Here is a 15779-nt window from a genome sequence, read left to right as displayed (position 1 = left end):
CCCAAATAAAATGCTTTAAAAAATTAAGGAAAAAGGTTTGGTAGTTGACATGGGATGTCTCTAGGGAAGAAGAAAAAAAAAGATGCTTGCTTTTTAAACAGGTGTTTCTAAGCCATCTGTTTAAAACTCACTTCCAGAATTTGGCAGGAGCTGCCGTCAGTTTCAGGATAACGTGTGCCTCTTCTCTTTCTCCATTTTAGAAAATGAGGGTGGCACTCCCAGGTGTGTGTATAGGCTGTGCTAGGAGCAAAGCGAAAGGGCCTGCACACACAGCCTGGCTCAGCACTGTGCCAGGGGGCATGTTTGCGTGGCTGCTGGGGCGCGCGCTTGGGAAGGCAGAACGGCTTGTGGCTTTCTGCAGTCACTTCAGGCAAGGACAGAAGACGCACCCCGCACCCCCCCCCCCCGACACCCCTCCCCCCGCATCCCAGCGGTGTTTCAGGGACTCCAGGCCTTCCGAGAGCTTTCTGCTCTTGCTGAAAACAAAGCTGCCCTTTGCTGCACCTGTTCAGGTGTCAGGTTTCTGAAGCCAGAGGGAGGCAACAGGCAGCGCCCCCAGGTGGTGCCCCACCGGGTACCCAGCGCTGGACATCATCCAGGCTCAGGTCAGGAGGCAGGGACACGAGAGCTGCTGGTAGCCAGGCGCGCTGACTTCCAAAGCTGCGGTCTCCCGGGATCAGAACCCCTGGAGCCCTCCCATGGCTCCCTCCACCTGTGCCCTCAGGACCCCAACCAGCTGATTCGCGCCAGCGCCCTTCGCGTTCTCTCGAGCATCCGTGTGCCCATCATCGTGCCCATCATGATGCTCGCCATCAAAGAGGCTGCCTCGGACATGTCCCCCTACGTGCGGAAAACAGCCGCCCACGCCATCCCCAAACTCTACAGGTAGCCCCAGCCCTGCCCGGGCCCCACCCTTCGCGCCTCAGGTCCCTAAGCCCCCAGCCTTAGAACGGAGGCGGGGACCCCCGCCTCTTTATGAGCAGGGTTGGGGTGCCGGGGAGGAGCGTGGGAAAGCCGAGATGGGAGGGGGAAAATCCTCCTCCACGATTTCTCGCCCAGTCTGGACTCGGACCAGAAGGACCAGCTGATAGAGGTCATCGAGAAGCTGCTGGCCGACAAGACCACGGTGCGTGCACACCCGGGGGCGCGCACGAGCGGGGCGGGACGGCCGCCCTTCCCGCTCACGCTCCGGGCGTGGGGGGCCTGTCCGTCCTCAGCTGGTGGCCGGCAGCGTGGTGATGGCCTTCGAGGAGGTGTGCCCCGAGCGCATCGACCTGATCCACAAGAACTACCGCAAGCTGTGCAACCTGCTCATCGACGTGGAGGAGTGGGGCCAGGTGGTCATCATCAGCATGCTCACCCGCTACGCGCGCACGCAGTTCCTGAGCCCCACCCAGAACGTGAGTGGCCGCCGCCGGCCGGCGGGGCAGGGGCGCGCCGGAGCCCGGGCCGCGGGCGCCTCTGAGCCGCCTCTGCTCCGCCCAGGAATCCCTGCTGGAGGAGAGCCCCGAGAAGGCCTTCTACGGCTCGGAGGAGGACGAGGCCAAGGGCCCGGGGTCGGAGGAGGCGGCCGCCGCGGCGCTCCCGGCCCGGAAGCCCTACGTCATGGACCCCGACCACCGGCTGCTGCTGCGCAACACCAAGCCGCTGCTGCAGAGCCGCAGCGCCGCCGTGGTCATGGCGGTGGCACAGCTCTACTTCCACCTGGCGCCCAAGGCCGAGGTGGGCGTCATCGCCAAGGCGCTGGTGCGCCTGCTGCGCAGCCACAGGTGCGCCCGCCCCGCCCCGCCGCCTTGGTCCCGCCCATGGCCCCGCCCCCGCCCCGGCCGGCCTGTCCCCATTCCAGTCCCAGGCTGCCCTCGCCGCCCCCGCCCCCGCCCCCGCCCCCGCCCCCGCCCCCGCCCCCGCCCCCGCCCCCGGGCTAAGTGGACCCCGCCCCACTCTGCTGCTCCACCGGCTGCTGCGCTACCCTGGCTCGCACGCTCATGCCCCGCCCCACACACTCCTCGTCCCAAGCCCACCTGCCCCCTCCTCAATCGGTCCTCTTCTCCCACCACGGGGGTCTCTGTCGCATCCTGTCGGCAGTGAGGTGCAGTACGTGGTGCTCCAGAACGTGGCCACCATGTCCATCAAGCGCCGGGTGAGCCGCGACCCCCACCCCCCGTGGGCCCTGGGGGAGCTGTTGGGGCTGTGGGCGGGGCGAGGTGGGGACTGGAGGCACGGGAAGAATGCCGGGCCTGTGGCCAACAAGGAGATGGGGACACTCCTCCCAAACTTGGCCCCTGGGGCGCTGGGGTGGTGGGAAGGCCTGACCGGACATGGAGAAGGGAGGAGGAGGGGGAAGAGACAAGGGGAGGCAGGCCTGGGGCTGCGGTGGAGCTCCCTGCCCCCTCCCCCTCCCCCTTTCTTGTGCCAGGGCATGTTTGAACCGTACCTGAAGAGCTTCTACATCAGGTCCACCGACCCCACCCAGATCAAAATCCTGAAGGTGAGTGAGGGATCGTTCCTTCTCTGCCCGACCCCACATACCCACTCAGATAACCCACAGTGGCCGCCTCAGTGCTGCCCGGGCTGGAGCCCTTGGCTCAGGGAGCAAATGAGAGTGGGGAACCAGGGAGAAGAGGGCTGCCCTTCACCTGGTACCTGGGGTGCACCTGCCGCCCTCATATTTGAAGTAAGCTTGATATTTTAACAACCCCAGGAAATGCACAACACCTCTGTTTTACAAAAGCGTAGACCCAGGGAGGTGAGGTGACATGGCTCACCCCCTGCAGTTGCCTGCCACCCACCTTCAGTGTTGTGGTCCCCACGCACCCACCTTCTCGGGCTTTTTTTTTGGCGTACGTACAAGAAGAGAAGAAGCGGCAGGAGCCCTGTGCTGTGAATTTTTAGTGATTTCACTGAGCAGCAGTTAATCCTTCTAGCCCTTTGGAACATCCACTATAGATCAGTTGCGTTGCTAGGTCTGGTTGGGGGTGGAGGAGACTTTAAGTAATCAATTTAAGGCAATTGCAAACGATCTGTTTATGAAATAAAGAAAAAAGAAGAGAGCCTAACGCAGAGGCGGCTCCTCGGGTCTGGCACTGGGGAACCTGTCTGTAAGGGAGGAAGCTGGAGCTGCGGCCTGAGGAAGTATCGTGAATTATCTATGGAAACGCAGGCACAGAAATGGACACTCGGGCAGATAGTATGTGCGAGGACCCCAAGGCAGGAAGGGGCCTGTGACTGGGGCTCAGGGGGCAAGGAGGTGGGAAATGAGAGGTAGACAGCCGTCAGGTCCTCCAGGGAAGAAGGTGAGCTCCACCCTAAGGCCTGGGGAGGGGAAGCAGTCACTTGGTGTGGAAGCCACTTAGGAGCCAAACTCTTGGGTTTCGGATGAGATTCAGGATCTGCCAGCTGTCTCATCCGCAGTCTCAGGATCTGGGTGGGAGCACAGAAAGCCCCCCGGGCACCCTGCCCACTTCCTCTCTCTCCGCCTCTCCCTCCAGCTGGAAGTGCTCACCAACCTGGCCAATGAGACCAACATCCCTACTGTCCTGCGCGAGTTCCAGGTACAGCCAGAGGGACCCCAGGAGACGTGCTTTTCTCAGACTTTGTCTTATGAGCCTGAAGCTGGAGATACCCCCTTCCAGTGCCTTCTGCTGGCGCTGAGGACTCTCTGGGTGGCGGGGTGAGGGGGTCACTCCCTTTCCCAAATTGAGTCTCTGGCAGCAAATGAGAGCTCCCGGGCTTCCCTGAAGTCACCCTCGAACCTGCTGCCCGACGTCTGCCCACAGACCTACATTCGCAGCATGGACAAGGACTTCGTGGCAGCCACGATCCAGGCCATTGGGCGCTGTGCCACGAACATAGGCCGAGTCCGCGACACCTGCCTCAGCGGCCTGGTGCAGCTCCTGTCCAACCGTGATGGTCAGTGTCTGCCTGTTTGAGCGTCCTGCCTCGGTGATAAGTGGGCGTCTGCCTGTGTGTCTTGCTCTGCTGGCTAACGGATAGCCCCCTGTGTATCTAGGCAATGTGTGTCCATTGGTCTGTCAGCTTCAGTTAGGGCTCAGGTGTTCCTACACCTCTGAGGGCCACCAACAAGGTACAGGGGGTTGAGCAAGAGAGCCCAGGGCCTGCCTGGGGGTGTTCCCCACGTAACGCTCCCCCGGGCTTGGCTGTCTGATGGCTTTCTTGTTCCACAGAGCTTGTGGTTGCAGAGTCGGTGGTTGTCATTAAGAAGTTGCTGCAGATGCAGCCAGCACAGCACGGGGAGATCATCAAACACTTGGCAAAGCTCACAGACAACATCCAGGTGAGGGGGTCACTGACCCCATTTCCCTGCTCGGCCCAGCATCTTCCCTGGGTTTTTTCTTTTCTTTTTAATTATTTATTTGAGAAGAGTTAGAGAGAGAGGGAGAGACAGAGAGAAAGGTCTTCCATCTGCTGGTTCACTCCCCAAATGGCCACACTGTAGGAGCTGGGCCAGTCTGAAGCCAGGAACCAGGAGCTTCCTCTGGGTCTCCATATGGGTGGCAGGGGCCCAAGAACTTGGGACATCTGCTGCTGCTTTCCCAGGTGCATCAGCAGGGAGCTGGTTAAGAAGAGGAGCAACTGGGACATGAACTGGCGTCCATATGGAATGCTGGAGCTGCAGGCAGTGGCTTAGCCTCCTACACCACTGCGCCAGCCCCCCTGTGATTTTTAAGATCCTATGATTGGGGCCGGCACCTGAAGCGCCGGCATCCCCTGTGGGCGCCGGTTCTAGTCCTGGCTGCTTCTTTTTCCAATCCAACTCTCTGCTATGACCTGGGAAAGCAGTAGAAGATGGCCCAGGCCTTGGGCCCCTGCACCCACCTGGGAGACTAGGAGGTCTGGCTTTGGATCAGCTCAGCTCTGGCTGTTGCGGCCATTTGGGGAGTGAACCAGCAAATGGCTCTCTGGCTCAACCTCTCTCTATAACTCTATCTTTCAAATAAATAAAATAGATCTTTAAAAAAAAAAAGATCCTATAATTAAGTGCTCTAGACTTATAACCAACTTCCAAATTTTCCAATTGGCTTCTAAAAGTCTTCAGGTGGCAGAGGGAGACGGAAAGGCTGGGCCATGTGACCTTGACTTTTTTGCCCAAGACTCGCCTTCCTTTTGGGGGTCCCTTGCTGAACCTTCCAGCCTTTACTTCTGATCTTGTTCTCTTTCAAAACCCCTGGCGAAGGATGGCTGGGAAATAACTCCTGGGTTTTTTTATGCACTGCTGAATTGAAACATCTAGAGAGAACACCCCTGAAGATTGAGAAGAATAATGTGGCTATAAAGCATTGAGGGTACAGATGAAGCCAGATAATCAGTCTTTTAAAATTTTTATTCATTTTTCATTTTTATTAGGCAGAGAGGGAGAGAAATGGAGATCTTCCATCTACTGGTTCACTCCCCAGATGCCCACAGATAGCTGGGGCTGGGCCAGGCTGAAGCCAAGAGCGTGGGACTTACTCCAGGTCTTCCATACGTGTGGCAGGGACTCAGGCCACCCCCTGCTACCTCCCAGGCGGCACATTAGCAAGGAGCTGGATCAGAAGCAGAGAAGCCGGGTCTGAAATCGGGCGCCTTCAATATGGGATGCAGGTGTCCTCTAAGTGACTTAATTGCTGCCCCGCACACTCGAGCCCAGAAAATCGGCCTTTGAAACCGTGACTGCCTTTGGAGCTACAAGGTTCTGTCCACACTCAGGAAGAGCGGAGATGCTGTCTACGAGGGGCCCACCTTTTCACCTCTTTCCCCCCACCTCCCGCTCTGTCTTCAGAGAACCCACAGTAGACCAGCACAGTCGGGGGAGCATCATTCGCCTGCAGGCCACGCTGACACTCATGTGCCCCTGTGACCCCAGTCCTGACCCCTCTCCCATGCCCGCAGGTGCCCATGGCCCGAGCCAGCATCCTGTGGCTCATCGGCGAGTACTGTGAACACGTCCCCAGGATCGCGCCGGACGTCCTGAGAAAGATGGCCAAGTCGTTCACGGCGGAGGAGGACATCGTCAAGCTGCAGGTCATCAACCTGGCGGCCAAGCTGTACCTGACCAACTCCAAGCAGGTAAAGGCTGGCAGATGCGCCCCCTCCCCAGAAGTTGCCCAGGCAGCATCCTTTTGGCCCTCCCCTGGCAGACCTGAACTCTTGCAAAGTCTCCAGGGCAGGTGGCGACTCATCTGCCCAGGTAGCCAGTGCTGCCCCGGCATCCTGGGCTCTGCTCAGACTCCAGGGCCTGGGAGGACTGACACTGTCGCAGAGGCTCTGTGTTGAGGCTGTGACCTCCAGCCTGCAAGACGGAAGGTCTCTGTCTGCTGCATTTGGGACACCAGGTCTGTGAAGAGCCATGGTCGGTGGGGGCTGTCAGAAGGGGTCGGCAGCAGCGGACACTGATGAGACCATACGCCTCTCAGGACATGGGGTCTCTGCTGCTTCCCAAAGCTTGGTGATGCTTGGCCAGTCTGTGCCAGGGATAAGTCACACAGGGACACAGTGCTTCTGGTCACTGACGCTTGCCTATGGCTGCTTTTGCGCTTCAAGAGCAGAGTTGACAAGCTGCACCAGTCTGTGTGGCCCTTTGTAGAAACAGTCACCTGCCCTTGAAACAAAGCATTTGGGCAGGAGGCTGGAGTCTGCAGCAGGCCCATACTCTGGGGACGGTGGCATCCCTGCAGGCCTGAAGGTGGTGGCAGACTTGGATGGTGGCTCCTTTGACCCTGGTGTCTAGAGCAGACCCCAGTGACTCAAGCTGGGGCAGCAGGGCCACCAAGTGCTGGGACTCTGGTTCGGAGCCAGAGAGGCCAGCAGCTGCATGTAGAAGCAATGGGGTCCTTGGTCTGCAGGTGTCAGATTGCAGAGGAAGCAAACTAGAGGGAGAAGCTTGAGGGGACACTGTGGGAAAGCACTCAGTCACAGGGCAAATGTTTGTGTGCTTCCTTTGTTCCCATGGGAGCAATGTCTGAAAAGATGACACGGTGTGGAACGGATCTGGGGGCTGACCTGCTTAGGGTCGTGGGCCCCAGGACTGTGAGATTGGCGCATTTCCCCAAGCCTGGGCCTGCTGTGCATGTGGTGTCACCCCAGGTTGTCACCATTGGCCACCTGTGGGTTGTCAGAGCATCTCCTGTTTGCCCAGCCCTGAGCCGTGTCCTGGGGATATGACAAGACCCCAAATGCCCATAGCCAAGAGAGAGAAACAGCGCAGAAATGTGCATTCTAACCACAGAGCCTTGATCTCCATAGCCAGGATTAGCACAGAGAACTGTGGGTGAACCCCTTTCCTAGGCGGATGCAAAGGGGTCCCAGCCCGCATCGGGGCTGTCCAGGCAAGTGGACTCTGACATCCAGGCCACCCTGTGTATCTTTGCCAGCACGAAGATCACACAGAGTGATTCTTTGACTCAATAAGGAGAACTTTTGTGCCCCCTGTCTTTCTCCTCTCTTCCAGACTGGTGGAGTAAAGGGAATCCTTGAGTAAGAGGAGGGAGGGAGGGTGTGCACTTGGCCGCTTTGCAAAGCAGCACTGATGCTTTGGTCAGAAGCGAGCCTCAGATCTCACCCACTCGAAGGGGTGAGGGGAGGGATCACACAAAGGCAGGAGCGCCAGGAGACAGACCTTAAAGTCTGCCGCACCCTTCAGGCACTTACGTGTGGCGTGAGGTGAAGATGTATTTTAATTATTTTTAATCACCGGTTTCCCCTGCCTGATTTAACAGGTGGTTGCAAAGTAGCAGGTGCGTTGGCATCTATAGGCTATTGAGGGAGATTTAGTGCCTGCCGTGCTAATCCTCCCTGGCAGCTGGAGCCCGCTGGTCAGCGGGAGCCTGGTTCTGTCCGCGTGCCTCCTAGGCTCGCCAGAGCAGCCTGCATAATCCCCGCGGGGCCTGGCTGGGTGAGCTGGGGGTTCTGGTGGTGCAGACTGGGAGCCGCAATCCCTGGGGAGTGGTTGCTTCTGGAGGGGAAGTTCTAGCAGATCCTGCAACATTGTGGTGGGTGGACCGGCGCCTTGCCATGTTGCTGACACGCAGTTGAGGCTGTTGGGCAGGTGGATCCTAATCCTGCACGGTTCTTTCTAGAATGAGGCAAGGTAGGGAGGGGAGGGCGCTGTCCTAAACTGGAAAGGGAGGCTCAGTGGCGTGCTGATAATGGACCTTGTAAATAAGGGCACCCCGCTCCCCCAGGCACGGCCGGTCAGGAAGCATCCTGCCAAAGCAGGGACGGGGTTGGTGAAGTCAGTTGCATTGGCATCCTATTTTCATGTTTTTCTGTCTATTATCTTAGGGCACGTGGGTTTAGAAACACTTACCTGTGACTGGAGCCAGCGCTGCAGGTGCTGCTCTATTGTAAGGGACTCAGCCTAGCTTGGGTGAGGCCGCCAAGGTCCCTGTGGGCCACGTTGGAGGCAGGGGTGGAGTCACAGTGGCTGTGATGCTGGGCCAGCTGCATGTAACCATCACCATAAACCTCAGGAGTACGAGGGTCGGTTCCAGGCTCCCTCGTGCTGGTCCCTGGTGCCCGAAGGCACCTGGCTGTTGTGCACTTGGTGGTTTTGGTCTTGGTCATGGCAGATAGAGACCTAGAGAGCTGGGTAGGGGCAGCCCCCTGAGGTCAGCAGGTGCATAGTGAGCTAAGTGGACAGGGTATGGCCCTTGCACCAGGCCTGGATTAGCCAGGGGGCTCCTCTGCCGGGAGAAGTCACTTAACGACCGCTTCTCTGTACAAGGAAGGAAGAGTAGCTCCCCCACAATGCACACGGGGCTGTGGCGATCACACGTGGGGCACCAGCTTAGTGCTGGAAGGCTCATGGATTTTGGCTGCTGCAGCTGAGGCCTTGGGCAGGCAGGTTCAATCTCGAAGGTGGACTGTGAACCCCATTTGACCTCGGCAAACCCATGGACAGCTGCAGGGCCTTCCAGGGAGGGATCGGGGCTTCTGAGGCTGTGGGGCCCACAGAGCCTGTTGTGAGGACAGCAGGGCAGAGGACAGCTCCTGCCAGAGGATCCCTTTGTGCCGCCCAGGTCCTCCGCCGCCCCACGTGGTGAGCTTGGGGACTGGGAGGTCTAGCAGGATGTTCCCGTCCTTGCCACGCCCTACCGTCTCCCTGGGGAGAAGGTTGGCCAGGCCTGGGGCCGTGGAGACCACAAACCTCCAGAAAAGTGGAATCCAGAGAGGGGAGGGTCTGCAAGGGCAGAGCTCCTTGCCTGGCCAGGGGCTGAGTGACGACCCAGGGCCAGAGAGGAGAGGGACTGGCGCCAAGAGCCACAGGGCTCGGGGTTGGGGGTGGGGAAGAGGCAGTCATTGCTAATGGGGCCAGGGGAACTCTGCTGGGAGGCGGGGCCTGCGAGGAGCTGCCACTCAGCCGCCCACGCCCCACCGGCTGACCCGCGGCTCCTCATTCACCCAGACCAAGCTGCTGACCCAGTACGTGCTGAGCCTGGCCAAGTACGACCAGAACTATGATATCCGGGACCGGGCGCGCTTCACCCGGCAGCTCATCGTCCCCTCGGAGCAGGGTGGGACCCTCAGCCGCCATGCCAAGAAGCTCTTCCTGGCACCTAAGCCAGCCCCGGTCTTGGAGTCATCTTTCAAAGGTGCGAGCTGAAGTCCAGGGTAGCCTTCCAGCCCCAGCCCCTCTCCCGAGGGCCCGAGTCTCAGCCGGGCACTAGGCTCCTGTGGACTGGACTTCTGGGGGCAGTGCCAGCCCAGCCCTGCCCCCTGGCTCAGCCCTCTTGCCCTTCCTTTAGCACCCACGGCCTGCTGTCTTCCCCACCCACACCTGCCACCTGTGTCACCTCACCCAAGTGCCCTCCCTGCCAGGGTGGTGCCTGGCTCCCCTCATTTTCCCAGGCTGCCCTCCCCATTGCTTTGTCTGAGCAGGTGCAAGGTTTAGGAATCTATCAGAATTTTAAATCCCAAGGACCCAGGAAGGCAGGAAGTAAGGCAATGCCCCCGGGGGAGGTGTCCATTTATAAAGGGCCCATGCGCGGCTGCCAGCACCCTGTAGGCTATGTCACCATCAGCCCACACCCTGGGCCCAGGCCTCAGCCTCTCCTTGCTCAACAGGCTTGGCTCCTCCTGGGAGGGGGAGGAGCCTCCTTCCCAAAGCACTGTTCTCCTGGGCAACTCCATTCTTCTCTTCCCAGGACGCAGGAGTAGGGGGGTTCTGAGGGGTGGGGCCACCTTGAAAGTCTGCCAGGAGAGCAGGGCAGCAGCCCCTGCCCCCAGCACCCCCTCCTCACTCACAGGTGTCTGCTGCCCTTCCATGCCCCCTGCCTGCCCTCTGGCCCCGACTCCCTCCCAGTCCCATTCTGACCGCTCCCACCTCCCCCTGGGTCCAGGGCTGGAGCAGACTGGCCTCTTGCTTGGACCTTGGCCCGGCAACCGCTGCCACACAGTCACCGTCCTCGTCCCCTCTGGCCGTCTGCCAGGCCTGCAGTGGTACAAGCCCTGTGGCCTGCAAGGAAAGGCGCATTCACTCTGCTGCCTCACCCGCCCCTGCAGGCCCACCGCCTCCACCCCTTAGCCCCTGCTCTGCCCAGCCTGACAACGCCCAACAGCCTTTCCTTCTAGCACGTGGCCTGCAGGTGCAGTCAGAATGGAAGAGCCACCAGGGCACCTCTGGCCTTGCCCTCCCCTGATAGGGAGTCTGACCAGAATTGCCACAAAGCCCACCTAGGAAATCACCCCTCATGGCCACTATAGGCCTGACCTGTAACCCTGTCCCCAGACCGGGACCACTTCCAGCTGGGCTCACTGTCCCACCTGCTCAATGCCAAGGCCACAGGCTACCAGGAGCTCCCAGACTGGCCGGAGGAAGCCCCAGACCCATCTGTGCGCAACGTGGAGGTCAGTGGGATGAAGGGGTTGACTTGTAGGGGTGGGGTGGGTGTGGAGGGGCACAGAGAGCAAGGGGCCCAAGAAGAGCTGGCCCAGCCCTGCCGATGCCCTCCCACACACAGGAAGAAGACCTCTCCCTTACTGAGACCCACGTGGGCCTGTTGGGCGAATACATCGAGGTCCCCCTGTGTGCTGTGTGCTCTCCTGTGCCCTGCTCTGCCCTGCCCCTGCTCCATGTCCTGGCCCCCGTGCTTTCCCTCACCCCATTTCCTCCTTGGTTTGTGAAAGGCACCCCTCTTCCCACCGTAGAGAGTCCCCTTTGTTCTTTCCCATTACTCTTGTGGGGACAGGAACAGGTAGGACCTCAAGAAGAGGTGAGCCTTGTTTCCCCCGCCCAACCGTGATGACTGGACCCCTCCATCCCCAGGTGCCCGAGTGGACCAAGTGCTCGAATCGGGAGAAGAGGAAGGAGAAGGAGAAGCCTTTCTACTCCGACTCTGAGGGGGAGTCGGGCCCCACAGAGTCTGCAGACAGTGGTGAGATGAGCAGAGCTGGGCCCTCTGCCCCTGCCCACGCATGCGCCTGGGGACTCACTCCCTGGAGGGCGTGTGGTCCTGTGTGCAACCATGTGTGTGCCCTGCTCATGATTGCTGTGTGTGTTTGAGCAGCCGAGGGACAGGTGCGTGTGCAGGTGTCTACCCACGTGGGCCTATCCCTTCCTGCCTGGTTTCAGTTGGCGTCTGGGGCCAGGGGCAGGTCACAGGGGGTGTGGGGATTTAGAACTGAGTCTGAAGCTGGGGCCCAAGGTACCTGTTGTGGACCCCAGGAGGCTGCGTGCGAGGGAGGGAGGGGGCCCTGATACAGTTCCTCCCCAGAGCCAGCGTCTGAGAGTGAATCGGATAGTAAGAGCAGCAGCGAGAGTGGCTCCGGGGAGTCCAGCAGTGAGTCTGATAATGAAGACCAGGAGGAAGATGAGGAGAAAGGCGGAGGCAGTGAGAGGTAAGAGGAAGGCCGGCCAGGTGTGCGGTGGGATTCGGGGGTCTAACACTGTGCCTTGTGCAGGCCACTCAGAGCCACAGAGGGCTCCCATGAGGCTCGCCCTGGCTGGCTGCTCATGGGGGTGGTCTGGAGAAGCAGCCAGGGGCCTGGAGCCTGGCCCGGCGTGAGCTGGTTTCACGTTCTCATTGGGACTCAGCCTGGGAGCCCCATGGACCTCTGCCACCCAGGCTCCGCACCCTGACCCCCATCTTCAGGACTGCCCCTGTCTCCTGAAGCAAAGAGGGGGGTTCCAGGCCAGAGCTGAACCCTGCTTTCTGGCTGTGCAGTGAACAGAGTGAGGAGGAAGGTGAGAAGAGGAAGATGAAGAAGAGAAAGAAGGCGCCGGCGGGCCGGGGGGAGGGCTCGTCCTCAGACGAGGACAGCGAGTCCAGCAGCAGCTCCTCGGAGTCCGAGGAGACGTCGGAGTCCGAAGAGGAGCAGGCAGAGCCCGCCTCCTGGAAGCGGAAGACGGTGAGACCCTCAGGACGGAGTGAGGGGCTCGTGGCCCAGGGCCCTCCCCACGCCCTGGGGGCATGCCCAGACAGGCTGCACAGCATCTTCGTCTCAAACCCAAACAGGTCAAGGAGCTCCTCTTCCCCATACCCACGTCCGATTTTCCTCTTTCAGCCTCCCAGTAGCAAAAGTTCCCCGGCAGCCAAGGAGGTCTCCCTGCTGGACTTGGAAGACTGTGAGTAGGGGAGGTCAAAGTCACAGGGCCGAGGAGGCCACAGGGGGTGTGCGGCCTACACTTGCCATAGGCGGCTGAACATTGGACTTCCGGGGTCTCCGGTTGGGGTGCAGGGTGGGTGTTCTGCTGAGAGCCTCCAGGTGCCATTGCCTCGCTGTCCGTGGTGCTGAACTGCTTTCTCTTTGAGCCCGGGGCTCCCTGCTCAACCCAAGCCAACAGCACCTTGCCTCTCCCTCATTGTCGTACTCCCTGTCTGCTCCTACAGTCACCCCTCCCAGTGTCCAGCCCGTGTCGCCCCCCACCGTTGTGTCTGCCAGTCTCGCTGCTGACCTGGAGGGCCTGACGCTCACAGACACCTCCCTGGTGCCCTCGGTGAGTAGGATGGGGGAGGGGCTGGGCTGGGGTCAGGGTGCAACTCCGTGCTGTGTCTCATGTGTGAATGTGCGTGTGGAGAGGACACTGGCTCTGGGTCCTTGGCGGATGGTCCTGCGTGCGGACAGAGCTGGGGCAGGCCTGCTCCTCCTTGCTCATGTCCGCACTCCCCTCCCCCACTCTAGCTGCTGAGCCCCGTGTCTGGAGTCAGGAGGCAGGAGCTGCTGCACCGGGTAGCTGGCGAGGGGCTGGCTGTGGACTATGCCTTCAGCCGCCAGCCTTTCTCTGGCGACCCCCACATGGTGTCCGTGCACATCTACTTCTCCAACAGCTCAGACACCCCCATCAAGGGCCTGCATGTGGGCACCCCTAAGCTGCCCGCCGGCCTCAGCATCCAAGAATTCCCTGAAATCGGTATGGAAGGGCCCGGAGAAGGCGGTTCTTGGGGCAGAATTGGTCTTTTTTGTGGCGCTAGTACCTCTGTGCACCAGGCTGTGGGTGGAAAAGGTGGCATCTGACATGATCCCCGCAAGGGTGGGCAAGATAGGCAGGGACCCGATGCACCCCCCTGCCCTGGCAGGAACATCTGGGCCTTGGTTTTCTCAGGACTGACGTAAATGGAGTGAGGGTTAGTGCAGGAGGGCGTCTGCAGACTTTAGGAGGAGCCCAGGGACAGCGTCTGGGCCCAGAGGGTCAGAGTTCCGCAGAGCACTGGTTAGCTGGGGCAGGGGAGGGGAGGGAGGGTGAGGCTAGCCTGGGTCCAGACCATCAGCTCATGGTGTCCCCTCCCCCTTCCCTGCCTGCACTGCTTCAGAGTCTCTGGCACCTGGAGAAACCGCCACTGCAGTGATGGGCATCAATTTCTGCGACTCAACCCAGGCAGCCAACTTCCAGCTGTGGTACGAGTGCACCTCGGGGTGCAGGTGGGAGGGAGGCAGGGTCCCAGAGCCGGAGCTGCAGGTGGGGGTGGGGGGCTCCCTCATGGCTGCGTGGGTCTGCCCTCACGCTGCTGCTGCCTGCCACGCCCTGCCACGAGCCACAGGGGGCAGTGAGGAGACAGATGCTGGCCTCAAGTCCTCTTCTTCTGTCTCCTCCCACCCCCTCAGCACCCAAACCCGGCAATTCTACGTCTCCATTCAGCCTCCTGTTGGAGAGCTGATGGCCCCCGTGTTCATGAGTGAGAATGAGTTCAAGAAGGAACAGGGTGAGTGCCTCCTGGGGTGGCGGGGAGGGAATCCACACCGGCCACCACATTCATGAAACACCATGGTGGTCACGGTGGGGGAATCTCTGCTCCCCCACACAGAGGGAGGCCCCGGGGTTTGTGCTTCCAACAGAGGCTTCCCACAGGCTGGGATGCTTCCACCAGGCTGGGTGTGTCATGTGCAAAGAGGCTGGTAAGGGCAGGTCAGAGTGCATAGACAGAGAGGAGTCCCCGGTGCAGGGGAGCGCGTGGTAAGAAGAAAGCCGGAAGTGGTAAGAGTAAAGCCAGAAGTGGTAAGAATAAAGCCGGAAGTGGTAAGAGTAAAGCCGGAAGCGGTAACAGTAAAGCCGGAAATGGTAAAAGTAAAGCCGGAGTGGCACGTCCGGTCTGGTTTCTGGAAGCCCTGAATGCTAAGCTAGAAGGTTGCAGTCCAACAGTTTCAGTGCTGGAAGGGGTCCCAGGTGGCCATCTGTGCTGGCGGGTTCAGTGTACCTGGACTCAACCAACCACAGATAACAACTATCTTTAAAAGCATTACGTGGGTACTGAACATGCACAACTTTTTGCTTGTCGTTCTTCCCTAAGCGACACAGCAGAGCAAGTGTTGTCTCGGCACTCCCGTCGTATTAGGCATCACAAGGCATCTGGGGATGATACAGAGGAGGTGGGAGGCTGTGGGAGTTTACACACCAGTTCCAGGGCCTCCTGGGGGCGGGACTTGAACACGCACAGCTCTGTGTATCTGGAGGGTGGCATGCTGGAAGCAGTGCCCGACAGGCACTGGGGAGAGAAGACTGTGGAGTTCGATCTGGTAGTAGAGGAATCGTTGAAGGTTTCTGAGAAGAGGACAGGTTGAAACCTCTGCTTCAGGAAGAGGTGCCACACTGCCACTCAGGGTTGGGACCGCCCAGCAGAAACACATCTCAGGACCTGGAGCCCGGGCGTTCATTCTGAACCTGCCCCTCGGTTGGTGTGTGACCCTGGGCTAAGGGCTGTGGCTCATTACAGGAAGCTGTGGCCCCAGGTCTGGTGGGAGATGTGAGGACCAGGATCCAGGCCCGTGCAAAGAGAAAGGAGGGCTGGGTGGAGGGGGTGATACTGGAGGGGTGGGGTACGTAAGCTGACTTTAGGATTTCCGGCTTGGATGGCGAGGAGAATGGGGTGTGGGCTTTAATTCCAAATGTTGAAAGTCCCAAAGGTCAAAATCCCAAAAATATAACTCTAGAAAAAAAATTCAGAAACATTCTTTGAAAGCTATTTGTGTACATGTTTTCAAGGGGATTTGTTTGGGCAATATACAAAAACACTACAGAACACTTCCTAGGCCACTTCACACAATGCGGCAGGCCACATACACATTTGCAAATGTAAATGCTCAAGTGTGCTGACAGCAGTCGCACTGGTTGCCAAAGCGTGCAGTTCAAAAGCACTGAAATGTCCCAGAGCATCGCCGTGGTTGGGAACTGTGTCTCCCCAGCGTTAGAACCACGGTCATCTGAAATTTTGTGACAGACAGCCTGAGTCTTCTGCCTGGTCCCCACCACTTCTACAGTCACCAGAGAGCTGAGATTTCAAGAAAATATTTTTTAAAGATTTATTTTATTTGAAGGCAGAGTTGGAGAGGGAGAGTTAGAGAGAGTG

The 15779-nt window shown here is 59.4% G+C and overlaps 1 protein-coding gene across 1 annotated transcript in view; it reads left to right on the top strand.

Moving 5' to 3' along the window:
* The window catches only part of AP3B2 (adaptor related protein complex 3 subunit beta 2), a 40245-nt gene that overhangs the window by 21627 nt on the left and 2839 nt on the right, over positions 1–15779 (top strand). The window contains exons 5-24 of the mRNA XM_051834235.2: positions 725–885; positions 1060–1126; positions 1218–1400; positions 1486–1769; positions 2086–2140; positions 2417–2488; positions 3489–3551; positions 3777–3909; positions 4185–4294; positions 5890–6066; positions 9404–9590; positions 10727–10845; positions 11264–11372; positions 11712–11835; positions 12162–12345; positions 12502–12562; positions 12828–12934; positions 13120–13348; positions 13749–13833; positions 14041–14138. Coding sequence (XP_051690195.2) covers positions 725–885; positions 1060–1126; positions 1218–1400; positions 1486–1769; positions 2086–2140; positions 2417–2488; positions 3489–3551; positions 3777–3909; positions 4185–4294; positions 5890–6066; positions 9404–9590; positions 10727–10845; positions 11264–11372; positions 11712–11835; positions 12162–12345; positions 12502–12562; positions 12828–12934; positions 13120–13348; positions 13749–13833; positions 14041–14138 — 2608 coding nt within the window. The remainder of the gene's footprint in view (positions 1–724; positions 886–1059; positions 1127–1217; positions 1401–1485; positions 1770–2085; positions 2141–2416; positions 2489–3488; positions 3552–3776; positions 3910–4184; positions 4295–5889; positions 6067–9403; positions 9591–10726; positions 10846–11263; positions 11373–11711; positions 11836–12161; positions 12346–12501; positions 12563–12827; positions 12935–13119; positions 13349–13748; positions 13834–14040; positions 14139–15779) is intronic.

The sequence above is a fragment of the Oryctolagus cuniculus genome, chromosome 12 (genome assembly GCF_964237555.1).
Source record: "Oryctolagus cuniculus chromosome 12, mOryCun1.1, whole genome shotgun sequence".
NCBI classification, from domain to species: Eukaryota; Metazoa; Chordata; class Mammalia; order Lagomorpha; family Leporidae; genus Oryctolagus; species Oryctolagus cuniculus.
The sequence above is the reverse complement of the archived record's forward strand: the minus strand, read 5'-3'. Positions and strand labels throughout refer to the sequence as shown.